This window comes from Cariama cristata, unplaced genomic scaffold (genome assembly GCF_000690535.1).
Source record: "Cariama cristata isolate BGI_N322 unplaced genomic scaffold, ASM69053v1 scaffold5544, whole genome shotgun sequence".
Taxonomy (NCBI): domain Eukaryota; kingdom Metazoa; phylum Chordata; class Aves; order Cariamiformes; family Cariamidae; genus Cariama; species Cariama cristata.
In genome coordinates this window covers 13,316-28,895 of record NW_009611100.1, presented here as the reverse complement: position 1 = coordinate 28,895, position 15,580 = coordinate 13,316, and the positions used below count along the sequence as shown (strand labels likewise).

General features: G+C 39.2%; 1 protein-coding gene across 1 annotated transcript in view; it reads left to right on the top strand.

The window, feature by feature from the left end:
* The window catches only part of CTNNBIP1 (catenin, beta interacting protein 1), a 16,222-nt gene extending 6,855 nt beyond the window's left edge, over window positions 1-9,367 (top strand). Inside the window, exons 4-5 of the mRNA XM_009698113.1 lie at window positions 7,989-8,868; window positions 8,982-9,367. Of these exons, the coding sequence (XP_009696415.1) occupies window positions 7,989-8,047 (59 nt within the window). The 3' untranslated portion in view covers window positions 8,048-8,868; window positions 8,982-9,367. The remainder of the gene's footprint in view (window positions 1-7,988; window positions 8,869-8,981) is intronic.
* Window positions 9,368-15,580: the final 6,213 nt, after the last annotated feature.

The following is a 15,580-nucleotide window of genomic DNA, read 5'->3' as shown; positions in this document are numbered from 1 at the left end:
GCTGAATTCAAGTGCTTGTGCCATAAATCTTCAGTGAACCACTATTAATAACAATATCTCTGACATTTAGAGTTCTTCCATGATTATTCTGCTTACTGTCTTAGGGTTCAGCAATAGAAGTTAATTGCTAATTTTGATCAAGAAGCATCTTAGAATACCTCTGTAATTTTTAAGCAAGCCTGAAGTCTAAAACTCCCCTTCAGTTTGTGCTTATTTTTATAGGAAGAGGAGAAATTAAACTCTTTATTTCCCACCTTGCTTTCAAAATGAATTAATCAGTTCAGATGTACAAAATCACTGTGCTCTAGGATTGTTTACAGATCTCATTTTATGTTTGAAATGTACATTTGGAACACCTTCACTCTCGAAGCATCTACGTTGTATACTGTTGAAGTGAATCTTGCTTTCTTGACAGGAAGCTCGAAGTTGTTATGATTGCATTACTGAATATCTTTGTATAAATCAGGTAATAATGACATATGTCCAGGGTTCTGTAATGTGCTGTAGCAGATATCAAATTCAAATTAGTGCAAATCTTTCTAGTGTGTGTTATGAACTCTTTACATTGATAGCCGCAACATCTGTTAGAGCAACAGATCTGTGAAGGGATCTTGAATGACCAGAACATGTATTCTGGTCTTAAAATTGTCTCTTTTTTTTTAGTCTTTTTTTTTTAATTCCAGCTCTATTTGCCCTTTTTTTTCAGTATGTTCCAGAACCTGAGGAAGTGCTTAGTCCCTCAGTGTGTTGACTTTGATACTTCTCTAGAGGTGCTGTTTCCCTAACACAGGCTACAGTCCACCAAGAGCAAGGAACATTTAGGCAATTCGTATGTCTGGATTCTGGTCATAGCTTGAAATTTTAGCTATTTTTATTAATATTTTCGCCTGTTCACTCATTCTCTTCTTCAGCTGATCCAGACAGTCATTTTGCATCCATGACACTTACGAGGCTTATCTGATGTATTATTAAAAATACTTTTATTATCCCTTGAAAGGTGAACTGCTAGCAGAGGGCATGAGGTCTCGGTAACTAAGGAAAGCCTGAACAACAGTTATAAAACTGTAAGCTGAAGTATTTAATATTTCTTAATATAAATTAAGAAAGTAAACATTAATGTCATGCTCACATTTTTTATAACCATTTTATTTTTCTATCATTCCTGTAATGTTGTTAACATCTATATGAAAGTGCAAAAATTTTTCTTTACTCAAGGAGCTTTTGAGCTGACATCTGTGGGTGGTTTGTTGTTTTGATTTTATGACTTCAAGAATAACTGAGGAACCCAAAGGCATCTCTATTCAACCAGTGTATATACTACAGAGGGCATGTAATTATGAGCTGGTTTGAGACATTAACATATTAGTCGTCTTCCCTGCATTGCAGCAAGAACTAACGCAGCTCAGACTCATCAGGTTTCTTGAGCTTAAAATGATGAAATTAAGGCTTTGTCACATATTTTTAATATAAGCAAAATGCCTCTTGGGAAGTTGCATGCACAGAAGCATCTCCTGCATAGAAACCACATTTGCTGTTTCCCAGTTACTTACATTTCTAAATGGTAGGCTAGCACTTGGCTTTCTTAAGTAGCTGCTCTGGCAAATCTGTAAATGGAAGCTGTGCGGCTCGTGAGCATGAGATGTGAATTATAGGAAGACCTTGGTGATTACAGCTCTGTTGTTCCTATAGCAACAGGAGTGTCGTGCTGGTTCTTGAAGAAAGCTGGTCCCTTGGGGAGGGCAGAGCTGAGAGGCACACACATGCCTTGGCTAGGTTAGGCGCATTCTCTGGATGTAGGGTGTTAAAAATGAACCCAGGCTGCTTGTGGAGTTAGGAGGGGGACCGTGCTCATGAAATACCAGATAGTGGTGGAGAAATGGAGACAGAGCTCTTCTCAGTGCAGTTTTATTCTTTTGAACACAATGCTTGTTTTAGTGTGCTCCTCCTCTCCGCAGTGCATGTTGTATTTTTAGAATCCCTGCACTAGTACCCTAGTCTGGCAATTTGGCAATTTCAGAGAAAAGTTAATGTGTAGGAGAAGATAGTTGCTGGAAGGTAATTGAAGAAATACATGTATACAAAGATCTTGAGGGAAGTAAAGAATCTTATTTTTTTTTAATTTGTCAGCCTTCAGAAATTCATGACAGGCTTAACCTTCTGATCTCTAAGGGCTCTTTGGGTTTAATTAATTTTGCAGGTGACTACAAACAAATCAGATGTACGTATCTATTCATCATTCAAAGAACACTTGGAAGTAGCAGCTGTTAGATGTGTCAGTTAGCGTCTTCCTTTGTGTTAAGGTAGTGTGGTTTTAATCCAGCCTGTACCCTACTGGCTTGGTATCACTGTAGCTGAGTACTTGTGGAAAGCATTAGCTTCAGTCATCTCGGTGAAATTTTCTGAAACTTAGGTGAACTGATGAGCAGTTGCATGTGCTGACCTCAGTGGCTCTCTACAGTCTTTACTGCTGTGCAGTAAAGTCATTTGACCTTCAGATCATCTTGGCTTGCTAAGACTGAAGTCCAAGTGGTCTAAAAAAACTACTAAATTCAGCAATCCAAACAACTACAATTAGAACGTAATTGCAGCGGGATTTTTTTGAAAGTTAGTGGGCTAAGGCTGTCACTATTGCTTTTTAAGATGGGACATAAGCCTACCAGTTAATTATTGTTAATTTCTAGGAAGGATGAGGGTGGGAAAGTGTAAGGCAGAAGAAGTGGGAGAAGTATTTGCACGTTTGAAAGTTTGTGGCAATTAATGCCTTGCTCATGAAAGAAGATGGGGAATATACTGTTGGGTATATGTAAGTCTCTATTTCAGTGTAGAAATGTGTGCCCAAAAAAGGGACAGCTGTGGAGAGAGAAGTTGTATGTATAGAATGTAGAAGGTCAGGTATAAGTGTGCCTTTTTCATTGTTCTATACGTTAATTACTGGAAGTGCAAAGCTCAGTGAAGGATATGCTAAAAGTAAACATGGTTCACTGTCCTATTGTCTTAGTTGCAGGCTTTTGGCAACGTGCAACTTAACTTTATAACCTGTGCTCTGCTTTTTAAACTTTTTTTTTTACTTAATTAGAAAGAAAACATCCGTTGTGGGAGCCAAGTGGGACTGCTGCAGAACCTCTATTCACTAGTACTTTAATCCCTGCTTTCCTTTCACTGCATAGAAACCCCTGCCCTATTCTCTGGAAATGTTTGTATTTGTACATGAGCACAGGCGGCTGTAGAATTGCTTAATGAGCAGACTTGTTAGATTGGTTTCATTTAGCTCTGGATAGTTTGGGTTGTAGGACTGGACTTGAACAAAACCTGCTTTTGTACTGAGAAATGTGGATGACCTTTTTCTGGACAAATGTCAACCATTATTTTTTTTTGCTACACGACATCTTCAGAAATAATAGTGCCCCTTAAGTGGCTTGTGGAAGGTTGAAAGCACTGATGAGAGTATCCCTTTCATCTGCATACTGTGTTACTGTGTTCTTACCCTTACTTAAGATCAGCAGAGAAGTTTACCATTCTGTTTTCAGATCACTGAAATGCTCAGCTCAAGCCAGTAAGACTTACTGCCCTTCAAGAGCTTGTGGCATTGTTACAACTAACTACTCAGCTTACGGACATGACGGTTATCTTCCCTTTTTGCAAGTCCACTGTACAAACTAGTTATGGCTCTGGGAAATATTATTGCCTTTTATATCCCCATCAAGAGTCACGGTGCTTGTGAAGAATGCAGAAGTGCTGAATAACGAACTGTCTGCTTTGTTAGTGAATATAAAATAAGGCCACGAGGTGCAATACCCACAGGGCAGTGATACATGTGTTGGAAGTGACGGTGAAGTAGATGGTCCTGTTCATGCTAACATCAGATTTGATAGCCTGCAAGAACTTTCTGTGTGGCTGCTGTTGTTTGGACAAACGATATCTTGCTCTTTGTAATAGTGTATCACCTCACTAAAGATAAAATTGGATCTTTAGTGTGGGAATAAAAGAAATCAGCATAGGCTTGAGTCTTTACTGCGAGATGTTGTTCTGTTGGGTGTTGTGCCATCGGGTTACCCACCCACTTACTTGTCTACGTGGAAGGTATTATTATCTCTTACTTGATAGATCAAATTGTCTTTTTAAAGGCAATTGCCTGAGGCTCTTGCAAATGCTGGGTTGCATGTAATTCCTGCAAATGAAAGCATTGGCAGTTCTACCAAATAACAAAAGGAAATGAGGAGGGAGCAGGAAATAAAACTGTTCGGAATTGTGTATAAAATCCATTCTTTACTAATCTTGTTTAAAACTTTATCATGAGACATAGAAATATATCACTTCTTTATCTTTTTTTTTTCTTTCCTTTCTTCCTAAAGTGAATAGCTAACCCCTTTTTGCCACCTCTGGTCTTCACTGCTATCCTGTTTGTTCCTCTCTTATTGATTTGCTGCTCCCTGGTGTTTTGGTGGAATTTTCTAACTTTGTATTGCCATCAGGTTTCATTAGTATATGACTACTTTTCTGTTCCAGGATCATTTATGAAAGTAATAAGTAAAATTGATGCAGAGGCCAGCCATTAAGAAAGTGCAGTCGTAATCTCCTTTTCGGTCCAATGATTATCCTTTCAAACGCGATTCATAATCTTTCCTTAATGAATTGTTTACCCGCCTTGGTTCTTGTACTGATTGCCCCTCTTCTTAACTTAAAAAGTACCATATGGGGAAACTATGTATTATAAAGTGCTAAAAAGTATCAGAGAGGGAGCATGCTTTTTGATGATGTTATGATAAAACAAAACATATGCACTTTGTTCACAAATTCGGGTAACTTTAAAACGAAGGTATCGTAATTACATTGGGGATAAAACAAGGGTGCTGCACACTGACTGCGCAGTTAACTTTGGCTGTGGAAGACCGAAACCTTGAATTCTAGACCCGTTCTCCATCCACTGTTCTACTTCCTTTAGGATGTATGTAATAATAATTCAATGATACTATAGGTATTCAAGCATTTTCCACACTTTTACACTGTATTCTTTATTGTGCTCTTGCTTTTCCTTCAAATAGAACACTGTTTTAAAATTTGGCTTTTTCTGTTTTCCTGTTGCATTGACAAGCCATCTTTCTTGTACTCCCTTCTCTTTTCCCATCCAAAGTCCAGGCAAATGGCAAGTTACCAGAAGTTCATATTGACTGTGACGCTGGTATTGAAGCTGTGCCAGGTGGGCCTAGAAAATTAGAACAGGAGCTCGCTGAGTGTTGAACCAGCTCTTCAGCAATAGTCGTTTTGATTGTGAAAGCCGAAATGAACTGCAGAATTCCTGATGTCCTTTGTGCCGAAAGCTATTTCTGCCCTTCGTGTGTTTTAAACAGCTGCGTGCTCGGCACAGGAGGCTCTGCATAGGAGCGATGCTGAAAGCTGGAATTGTTCGGGACAGGCAGAAATATTGACCTGTGTGTTTATGGGGTTGCATGATTATCTGGAATGAAATTTCCTTTTCTGCGTGAAACTTGTAAGGGTGATTGTAAGACTTTATTTTATTTTTTTTTCATATTTAGACTGTAGAAAGGGGAGACCCCAGGAAAACAATCAACATCTGTTAAGTAATCCAGCTCATCTCTTGTGCTAACGTGACGTCACCTGTGATTTTTGCGGTTGCTAGGCTACTCCAGCTGCTCTGGACTTGCATAGCAAAGCCTCCTCGGCTTTAAAGGGGGATGCGAGTAAAATAGAGTGGTATAGGTTATACTTTATGTGTGATTGCTTTCTTAATGCTTCTAAGTGTCATTACTCCCTCCTCTTTTTGGCATAGAAGTGTTTTTCAGAATCCTTGCAAATAAAATCCTTCTTTTGGTAGAGGCTAAAAAATCAACATGGCAACTTGTTAATTCAGAGCTGAATCCTAGTGCTATGTATCATTTATGTTTTGATCAAGGGAAAAACAGTTTGGAGGAGATGAAAAGGGAGATGACTGCAGGGCTTCCGAGTGTTGGCAAGAGGGTGCATCGGAGCAGTTTTTGATGTAGTTTTGTAAGATAGGGGTCCTACATACGAAAACCAAACTACTGCTTGGTCCTTAATATTTCCTCCTTTGAGTATGTATAACAAATAAATTGTGAAGTGTATAAAAATAAATGTGGTTGCATTAATGATATTAGCAAGGGGAATTTACAGCCTTCTCTTCTCCCCTGTTTTTTGGCCACTTTTCCTTCTATATTACAACTAAAGAGCAAATTAGAGAACTGAGAAATGGAATTCGTATAACTATAACAGATGAGGAATTTTTTAGTGCTCTTCCTTTTACCTTGTATGCAGGTGTATAGGCAGAAGTTGCTTGGGGCACAAAGCTGAAATCTGCTTCTTGATATGCTTCAACTAAAAGACTGGAGAATTTTTACATGCTGATGCTCCATCCGAGTTGAATTTGAACTTTCCAAAGCCCGAAAGAGAACTCTGTAGAGCTGATCAGTTACCTGAATGGGACAGGCAGTCGGTGTTGCTTTTGGCATTTCCTACTTTGTCATTGAATCCTTTAATAGAAGCTTTGAAGAAAAACTTAGTAAGCAAAATTATCCCAAGCAGACCGAATTAATTAGTGAAGACCAAAATGGTCATTGTGAGTCATCTGTTGCACTTAAACACTTAGGATCATTTGAATGGAGGAAATAATTTTCAGAAAATATATAGCCAGTGACTGGAGGATTCATTATATTTTCTAATCAGTTAGATAAATGCTGTTAGAGAATCTACAGATGAAAGAAAGCATTTACTTTTATCTGACTTTCTTGGGGATCAGATTTCTACTAGAAATTAAAAATATTGCACTCAGCCCTTCAGGGTTGTTTTCTTGTCTAGATTAGAAATAGCGATTTAAACCACTGCTTTGACACTACTGTATGATGTATTTTTATTTCCATATTGTCCTGAAGACATTTTACTTTTAAGTGCCTGTTAGGCCACGCTTTATAGTTAGGAAGTCCAGAGACCAAATTTTTTTTCTGAAAATCTCAAGGTATCTTTTTGAAGAATGAGAGCTTAGCATGGGATGTTCTTTACAAGCCTTTATCAGGCATGTTTCTCAAACCTTTCAGGTCTTTCTACTATAAATGCCCACTTGAAAGACCACACAAGTTTGCAAAGACTTTTGGAGATGGTTATAGGAAGGTAATTAACATCTTTCTGTGCTTAGGGGACATGAGTTTTGATGGTAATTATACACAGTTGATAGCTTCAGTTGGGGGGGAGAGGGTGGAATCTAATAACTGAGAAAGTCCACACGCTGAATTCTTCTCAAAGATTTCTTCAGGCTAGGGATAAAAGCATTACTTAGCAAAGCTGTATCTGTTTCCTGGGCAAATGGAAGCCTTCAGTTTGAAAGAAAATACTGCACTTCCATTAGAGAATGGAACGTTTTCAAGACATGTTAGTTTATAAAGGGTGTTTAAGTGATTTTTGTTTCCAGTGGGGGCAGGAAAGCAAAAAATTTTCATCTGGCCTATTAAAACAATTTTTATTCTTAAAAGCAGAGAGTAATGAATATCTAGATGTAAAGATAAAGAATACCTAAATGTCACTTAAAAAGAACAGTGTGATGCATGGGGCAGTACAAGTCTTATTGAACAGTTGAGTTCCTCATACTTCAGAGAAGCTCAGTAAGTCTCTTATGCAGTGCCAGAGTTTACAGGGGGGTGGTGACAATCCTAGGAATTTTTTTTTTTAAGTCTTGCTTCTTAGAAATATGCAAAAGCAAGGAATTCTTGGTTTTCTTTAAAAACATACAGATTTCCTTAGGCTTGCAAAGGAACGTTTTAAATCTGCTGTTGAAATGTTTAGACCATTTCAGGTTCCAGTCCCAGAAAAAATAAGAGAACACAGCTTTCTCTTCTTTCTCTCCTTTTTTTCCTATTGATTTTATGGGTTTGTAGAATGACAGTTTGAGTACTGCATCTATCCACTGTTCTTTAAAGGAAGTAATTACAGCACACATTTTCCTGTATCCATTGTTATTACAGGTGCCGAGGATGTTGTGATGGCATTTTCCAGATCAGAGACAGAAGACAGAAGACAGTAACTACAGGATACCTGAACAACACAGAACTGGAGAGGGCAGTGAGATTCCTGAAGATAGAGGAGGATGGCTGAGCATTAATAAGTTCCTTTGCCCACCCTAATTGTTCCTTGGTATACCTTCTCCTTTGTATTTCTGTTTCCCTTTGTCCAACCCTCAGAATGCATCTCACAGCCATCTATTCCTGTAAGTTTTTGCCACTCAGCTGGGCTGTGTTAATTAAGGACAAACCTAAAGGTGTCTTTTTGATTGGCTGAAAGGGACAGGCTGTGATTGGCTAAAGAAAGACAATTTTTCAAACATGACCAATGAAAACCTTTTATCTCGCATTTTATTTTATATTTCAAAGAAAGTCTCTTGACATCCTTCTTCTAAAGAAGCTTTTCATGCTGTGGTGCTTATTTAGGTCAAACTTGTGAATTTGAAGAGGGTTTGATTTGGCTGCGTAGAACTGGAAGCAACTTGTGATGGGTTGACAATGCAAACGCTTTCTCTTCAGTTGGCTTGCAGGTATTTTGCTGACTTCGACATTTTCATTGCAGAAAGCTGATGTTTCGGTGCATTGGTTCTTTCGTTATACTTACTGACTTGGGGGGAAAAAGACAAATGTGCTTTGCAATATTTATTACATCTACACACATATAAATGCTTGCTTTTTTGGGTTTGTTTTGGGTTTTTTGATTGGCTTTGAAATCATGCTTTTGATTTCCGATTGGCTGCAGTGTTTCTGATGCAATCAGTTTTTCCATACTCATCTGCTCTGTGGCCTCAAGCTCTTTTGGGAGCATGTGTCGAAAGCATATTTAGTTCAATAAGTCTACCTGGTGAAGCTGGAACATGGAGATCACCAGCCGTTCTGTGCTGCTGCGTGGGCTGTGCTGTGAACTCCTGGCAGACCTGGCTGTTCAGGTGGCTTCTCTCTTTGCTTCTGACAGAGGAGCTGTAGATATTTTGCAGGAATTGCAAGAGTGAGATCTATGGCTGTGACATGAATTTGCCAAATTTGTATAGAGAATATGTGAACTTCTTTAAAATACTACAGATAGTTCCACTTTAACCCTTTAATTGCTGCACAAGACTAGCTCTTACTTAAGGAAAAATTAATGACCGTTAACTTAAATCCAACTTGCACTGGGCTTTAATAAACTAAGTTTCTAGTCACTTGAAGAATTGATTGTGGTTTGGCTCCTTGCAACTGTTCAGTAATATGGAAATTATCTAGATCCTAAGATAATACCATTTTCTTTAGGCACTGTTCCAAGAGGCAGTAGCGCTGCATTAAGCTGTCTGATAGTGAGTGTACAGGTGACACTCTCAGGTTTATTCTCTTAGTAGTTGCAGAGCCTTTAAAACACACACATGCGCGCATTTACACACTGATAAACCTGCAGTGAAATTCCCGAAGTGCACTGACTGTTCAGGAATCTGCACATAATTTCTAGCACTGCTGCCTAAAACCTAGCACTTCATTTTCTCTCATATGTGCAGGTCATTTTTACAATACTTCTAAATTTTCCTGTGGGTTGCACTGACTTTAAGATGTTTCAAAATCTATTAAAGCAGAACTCCATTCGCCTGTTCCTGGTTCCGTTCATGTGGTTGTTAATTACTGGAAGTAACAATTCCAGAATCTGACTGTGACAACATGACCATTTTCATGGCAAGAAATTATGATGACAGGATGCTGTTATGGTCTCAAAATGGGGAAGAAACTTGAGAGAAACCATGGAATGTATGCAAAAGGAAGAACGGACTTGTGAGCACAAGGAGGGAAATTATCTTGAGTAAATAAATAGCGTGTAATGAGAACAACTGTACATCTATTTGTGAAAAAGATCATTTTGATTCAGTTGCAGCTATGTAATGTTCAATGTGAAAGTAAATCTTTTACCCCTGTTTGTTGGGGCCAGATAAAAGAATTTCTTTATTAAAATAAACAAGGAATGAGCCCAAAAGAGTCTTTAAATTTTGACCTGGTTGCCTAAGAGGCACTTTAATTTTAATTTTGGTGCGAAGGGAGGCAGCCCTTAAAGGGTTAATTTAAGGGGATACGTGTGTTTCTGGCTGCTGGCTGGAATGAATGGGCTGGATTGTGGTGGCCTGTCATTGTCAAGCTAACATGCATCCTCCATGTGTATCTATGGCATTTCTGAGCTGTTAAATCTTTTCAAGGAGAAAAGTGAAGTGTTTATGTCGTTTGATCTTTTCACTAAAAATGTAACTGTTGGGGGGAAAAATACAGTTTTTAATAGCTACTCTTGTTTCTTATTGATTTATTATACGGTTAAACTGCCAAATGGAAAATACTTGCTTCACCTTTGTGGAAGACTTCCATGTAGACTCCAAACTTGGACTCTTGAGTAATACGTTGAGAAGGAAATATTGAAAAAAGGCAGTGTGTTGTATAACAACACGGTTTGGGATTCAGAAACTGAAGGAGATATAGTCTCTTGAGAATATTTGTGCTTGCTGTGTTACCTGTGTGCTCTTCCCCTCCCCACTGGTGATTTTCCTAACTTTAAACCAGGGCTGGAAAATTTATAATAAAGAATTCATATATAAATCAGGGAGAAAGTAGTGGAGAAGAGGGCTTTCCAATATTCCCCTTGAATTATTTCTAAGTATTTATCTTCTTGCTATGAAAACTAAATCCCTATTACAACTGTGGAGCCTGGATTAATTGAGAGGTAGAAAAACCTGCACAGGGTACATCAGCATGGTTGACTTGTTTATTGTATGTAGAAATTTCTCTAGCTTTACCTTTGTGCTTTTGCCTTCTTAAGCAAACATTACTAATAAAAATAAGAAATCCAATGTTTTAGGGGCCAAAGGTGAATATAGATCTAAACTGAAATACATTTGTAAATAGAAAAGGCTGTATAGTTCAACTACCAACCAAATAGTGCTTATAGGCATTCAGTAAGGGAGTGTAAAAGCTTTAGAGACATCTTCTAAAAAAGCACACATCCTTTGGGTGGTCTTTTTGGGAGACATGTACCTTTAGATACTCAAAATGTGCTGTTGTATTTCTCTTACCAAGCTTATCATCTGCCGCTCCTAACACAGTATGTTTTCCAGAGCTTGAGGAAAAGATACAGAGCTGAATCAGACACTCCTCGTCTCTCCCCAGATGAGTAGCAATTGCTGTAATTGTCCATCGGTCATTGTGTCTGTGAGCGTTGCCCACTGTAAATGAAAATGAGATTCCACTGTTCACATAGGCCTTTAGATTGATTCTCCCAGGTCCTAAAATAAACCCTGGAGTAACAGAATGTGTGAGCTGGTGGCACAGCAACATTTTGGAAGGAGCTATGGCCTGAAAGAAGCTGGACCTCTAATAAAATAAAATAAGCACTTCAGATTTTTTTGTTCCTATTCCTGTCTGAGGTAAGTAGTAACTGTAAGTTGTCTCCTCTTGGCTGTTCAGCAGCCTGTATGAAAGTTTCTAATGCTTTACCATTAAATCCGTTTCAGTTCCATAAGGTCTGTATTTCTAATTTGCCAGCAGCCTAAATAGTTCTGGTGAAGACCAAAGATTAAATGGCCCATGAAATTCCAAGACCTCTGTCACCTATAGAAGAGATCATCCTAAATAAGCCTTCAGGGTCATATGTAGGATAAATTTCTATAGCTATTGAGAATCTGTTACAAGAATAAAGCAGTGCCGTGTCTAAAGTTATCACTGTTTTATAATTAAAGGGGGGGGGAGGGGGGGAATCAAGGCCAAAAGTTGAAAGCTTTGAATCAAATATATATAATATGTGTTAGAAATAATTTTATGAAGACATACTGAGTTCCTGGGCAATGAGGGGAATGTATGATTTGGATTACTTTAAGGTCAGTCCTTCAACTTTCTTTTTGGTCTCTTGCCTCCTAAAGGACTGTGTGGCAGACCTGACAGCAAAAAAGGCTGCGGGGCACTGGGACCAGCAGAAACCAACAGTGCAGTAAGAACAATTTCTGGAGTTTAAGAAATCTTGAGTTGTATTCAGTCTCTGCAAGAAAAAGAGTCCTTAGTGAGTAAGCATCTCTTCCTTACTGTTGTTCATCAGTAATGAAGTGTTCCAAAGCTTAGTTGTTAATAAAGAGCTTTTGAGCAGTTTTGTTAAAACTGCAGAATAGTTGGGTTTAGGTGTAAGGGTAACAGGAGCACTAAATGTTGCACAGTTGCTGCCTTGGTGGGATATTTGCTGAATGCAGTTGACTTAAAAATCAACTGACAGGGATATGGTATACCTCTAGCCTCAGCGTCAACCTATTCAACACTCGAATGAAACTGGACCTATTTGTTACTCAGCGCTGCAGTCAGAGGTGTATGTTGTATGCAGGAAAAATCCTTCCCTGTGCGCAGCATCAACAGGAAATAAAATTTATTTTTCAATTTCTTCTAGGTGAAATGTTTCAGCTTTATTTTATTTCATCTTCTGCTGCAGAGTAGTGTTAAGGGTCCTGTTGTTAGGCTTGGATGAATTATTTCCATAAAGTTAGGCAAAATGAATGGTCTCGCATAAAACCAGCTTTTAAAGGTGTTAAAACGTGTCAAATTTTGGTAATCATGAGCCAGGCATAGCACTCATGGGTCTTTGCTGGACAGACTTTTTTTTTCTTGCAGCCTCAGGTGTAGCATGATCAGTTTGCTGCAGTGCTTGCATCCTGCAAATTTTGTATCCTGTGCATCTGTGATTTCTTCAGAGCTGCAGGAAATAGGTCAGTGGATTGCTGTGGTTCTTCTTCCAGATCTGCCTTAGACTTGCTGTCTAGATACAGCAAGTCTATACAGACACTTTGCACTACAGTTTCCCCTTAAACCTCCTTGTTGCCGATGTTTTTCACAGTTTTACAAATACAGAAGTGCTGTATAACAGGGAGGAGCATTGTTATTACTTACCAAGGTAAGAGAGGAACTTGGATCTATCCCTGTCAGGCTGTAGGACGTTCCCATACAGAGACAGAAAAGAAATCACCTACTGTCTTCTGAGCTCGACGTTCATTCTCTCTGCAGCTGATTTGCCCTAAGCAGAATTCCTGCAGTATGTTATAAACAACCTGGATCGTTTCCTTTGTAGCCTGAAGCACTTCAATTTTGGGGATTTCTTTTTTTTTTTTGAAGCTTTATAATCTGGCCTGCTTACAAGCTGCCTCATGTATCGGCATGAAATAGTTATGTGCACAGAGCTTTTTGCTGTCTTGACGTTTTCCAGGTTAATTCTCCTTGCTACTAAATGCTGATCTGTGACCAGAGGCCTGTGAAACTCAGAAAATAAACTTTCAGCCTTTGATTAACAATTACAATACTAACTCCAACCTAGACGTGGACTGATGCATCTATACTTTTCTTTAGTTTTTCACCTTAGATGATTATTGCTGCCCTTTTCTGATGCAGTTAGAATTACAGCAATGCCTACAGGGTCAGAAGATGATCCTGTCTGTACCCTTGATGGGAGCAGCTGGAGACACTGAATGCATAGCAAACATGCTCTCCCCATGCGTTGCGCATGTCATGGCTACACAGCACCTGAGCTCCTTGGACCTCCCCAAAGAAAAAGGCTCTTTACCCGCTCTGAGTAACACAGGTGGTTGATAACTATTCTTTTTCCAAGGTTGTAAAATACTTCTGATTAAGTTACTTCAAGTTGGTTGAGCTGAATCCTAAGGTTACATCTGTGTTCTGAGTTGAGACTCTTCCAACATTGGGACCCATTTAGCTAGATGTATGTTTGAATAGGTACTTAGTAGTGCTCTTGGCTTAGCTGTTAGGGTTTTAGCCCCAAGCGAAGAGTTAGTTCCTTGTGTTTCGCTTGCACTGCACACCACTTCTGTTTAGCTAATTTCAAATTTTGGAAGACACAAATCTTAAGTTATTCGGGCATGCAGAGTTTGCTGTTTATACCGTAGTCCACGTGTCACATAAAACACATTCCCATTTTGCAGTGAGGTGAAAGTAATTTTACTACTCTTCTCAGATATGGCTGTAACTCAGTACTCTGCTTATGCTTGCAATATTCCAGCTGATGGAAGAAACATGGATGATTGTTCTGAAAATACCTTTCCCCAGATCAGGGGAATTTTGTGAGATGAGCATGGATAATACAAGTTCATGTGAAGGCTTGATGTAGAGATACATCAGAACAAGAATGGGACTCTAAAACCTTGCTCTCTAGCTGTTCTCCCTATGGGGTTTTGTTTTAAGCTGCCACAAGAGCTTAAAAGTTGCTTTTGTTTCTTGCCCTTAGTCTGTTCCTTCGGAGAAGCTAAATGCATAATTGCCCACAACGGCAGAGCAGCTTGTGACTGGAACTGAAACATAGCTTAATCACGTCTAGTTTGCAAACGGGAGCCCTGTGTTCAACTACAGTAGCAAGGGAGCATGGCGATGGAACTAGTTGTTGGGTTATAGTGTAGGGTAAGCCTATGATGGTCTCACTGCTTTGTCACTGAAGGTTCTGGGGTTTGGTTTTGTTTTTATTAATTGCGTGAAGGAATGGAAGGTTTCCATGAAGGTTTCAGAGGAAGGATGCTGCTTCAGAAGAGAGCAACTCTGGATGTTATTTATTATGTACATACATTTGTCCCATGAAGTAGGAGAATGCATGAAGTTACTTGATTGTGGAATGACACAGAAACTTGTGTTGCTGATGACTATGCATGTAATCCATTTTCAGCTTTACTTGTGACCTCCTAATCGGAGGGCAGAGTGTAAATTGCACTGAATGTGATTGGAATGGACAGCAGTAGCCAAGCATTTTCCTTTAGTCTTTTGTCATGTATCTCAAGTGCCCGGAGCAGATAGACATTAACTATGTGTGGCCTGATCGATGTCTGCAGTTAATGCCTGAAGTGTGTGCCAGATGCCTGGCCACAGCTAGGCAAGGAGTTTTCTCATGCAAGTGGAACAGTTCACAACGTAGTCTGTACTCTTTAATGGTTTATTTTTTAATGGCTAGATTCTATTAAATCTCTGGGGTGTGTGAGGAGGAAGATGGAGCAGGTCAGGAGTGGATGAATTTCTGTAGGTGGAAGCGTAAGAGGAGGATTCTGCCTCACTGTTGTAGTCTCATAAGCTTCTTTGAGCCTGGAGAAAGACAGTAATTAAATTAGACAGAATCTTAAGCTTTTGACTTGCCTCGCCAGCAGCACCAGACTTCACCGTCTCCCTCGAAAAGGAACTGTGGGGCGTGCTGGTTCTGTAGCATGCTTAGCTGCTTGTACCATATGGGCGTACAGTAGAGCCTTTTGTTTTAGTCTGGCCTTGACCTTGGGGTCACAGTCTTCTGAAACTAAATGGGACGTTTGGGCTGATCCTGGCTAGTGTACATACATGATCATTTTTACGTGATTTTTTTTTTTTCTCCTCTCTCTAAATGTAGCGAAGTCTAGATGTCAGAGCATTGGAGCAGTGCAGGGAATGAAATGATATCTTTTCCCTTTCAGTGCCATTGTCAAAAGGAGGAGGCAAGACTTAGATAACTGAGAAGTGTTTAGATGAACTACATGCCAGTAACAAACAGGAAAGGCTTTCTAAGGGGTTTGCAGACA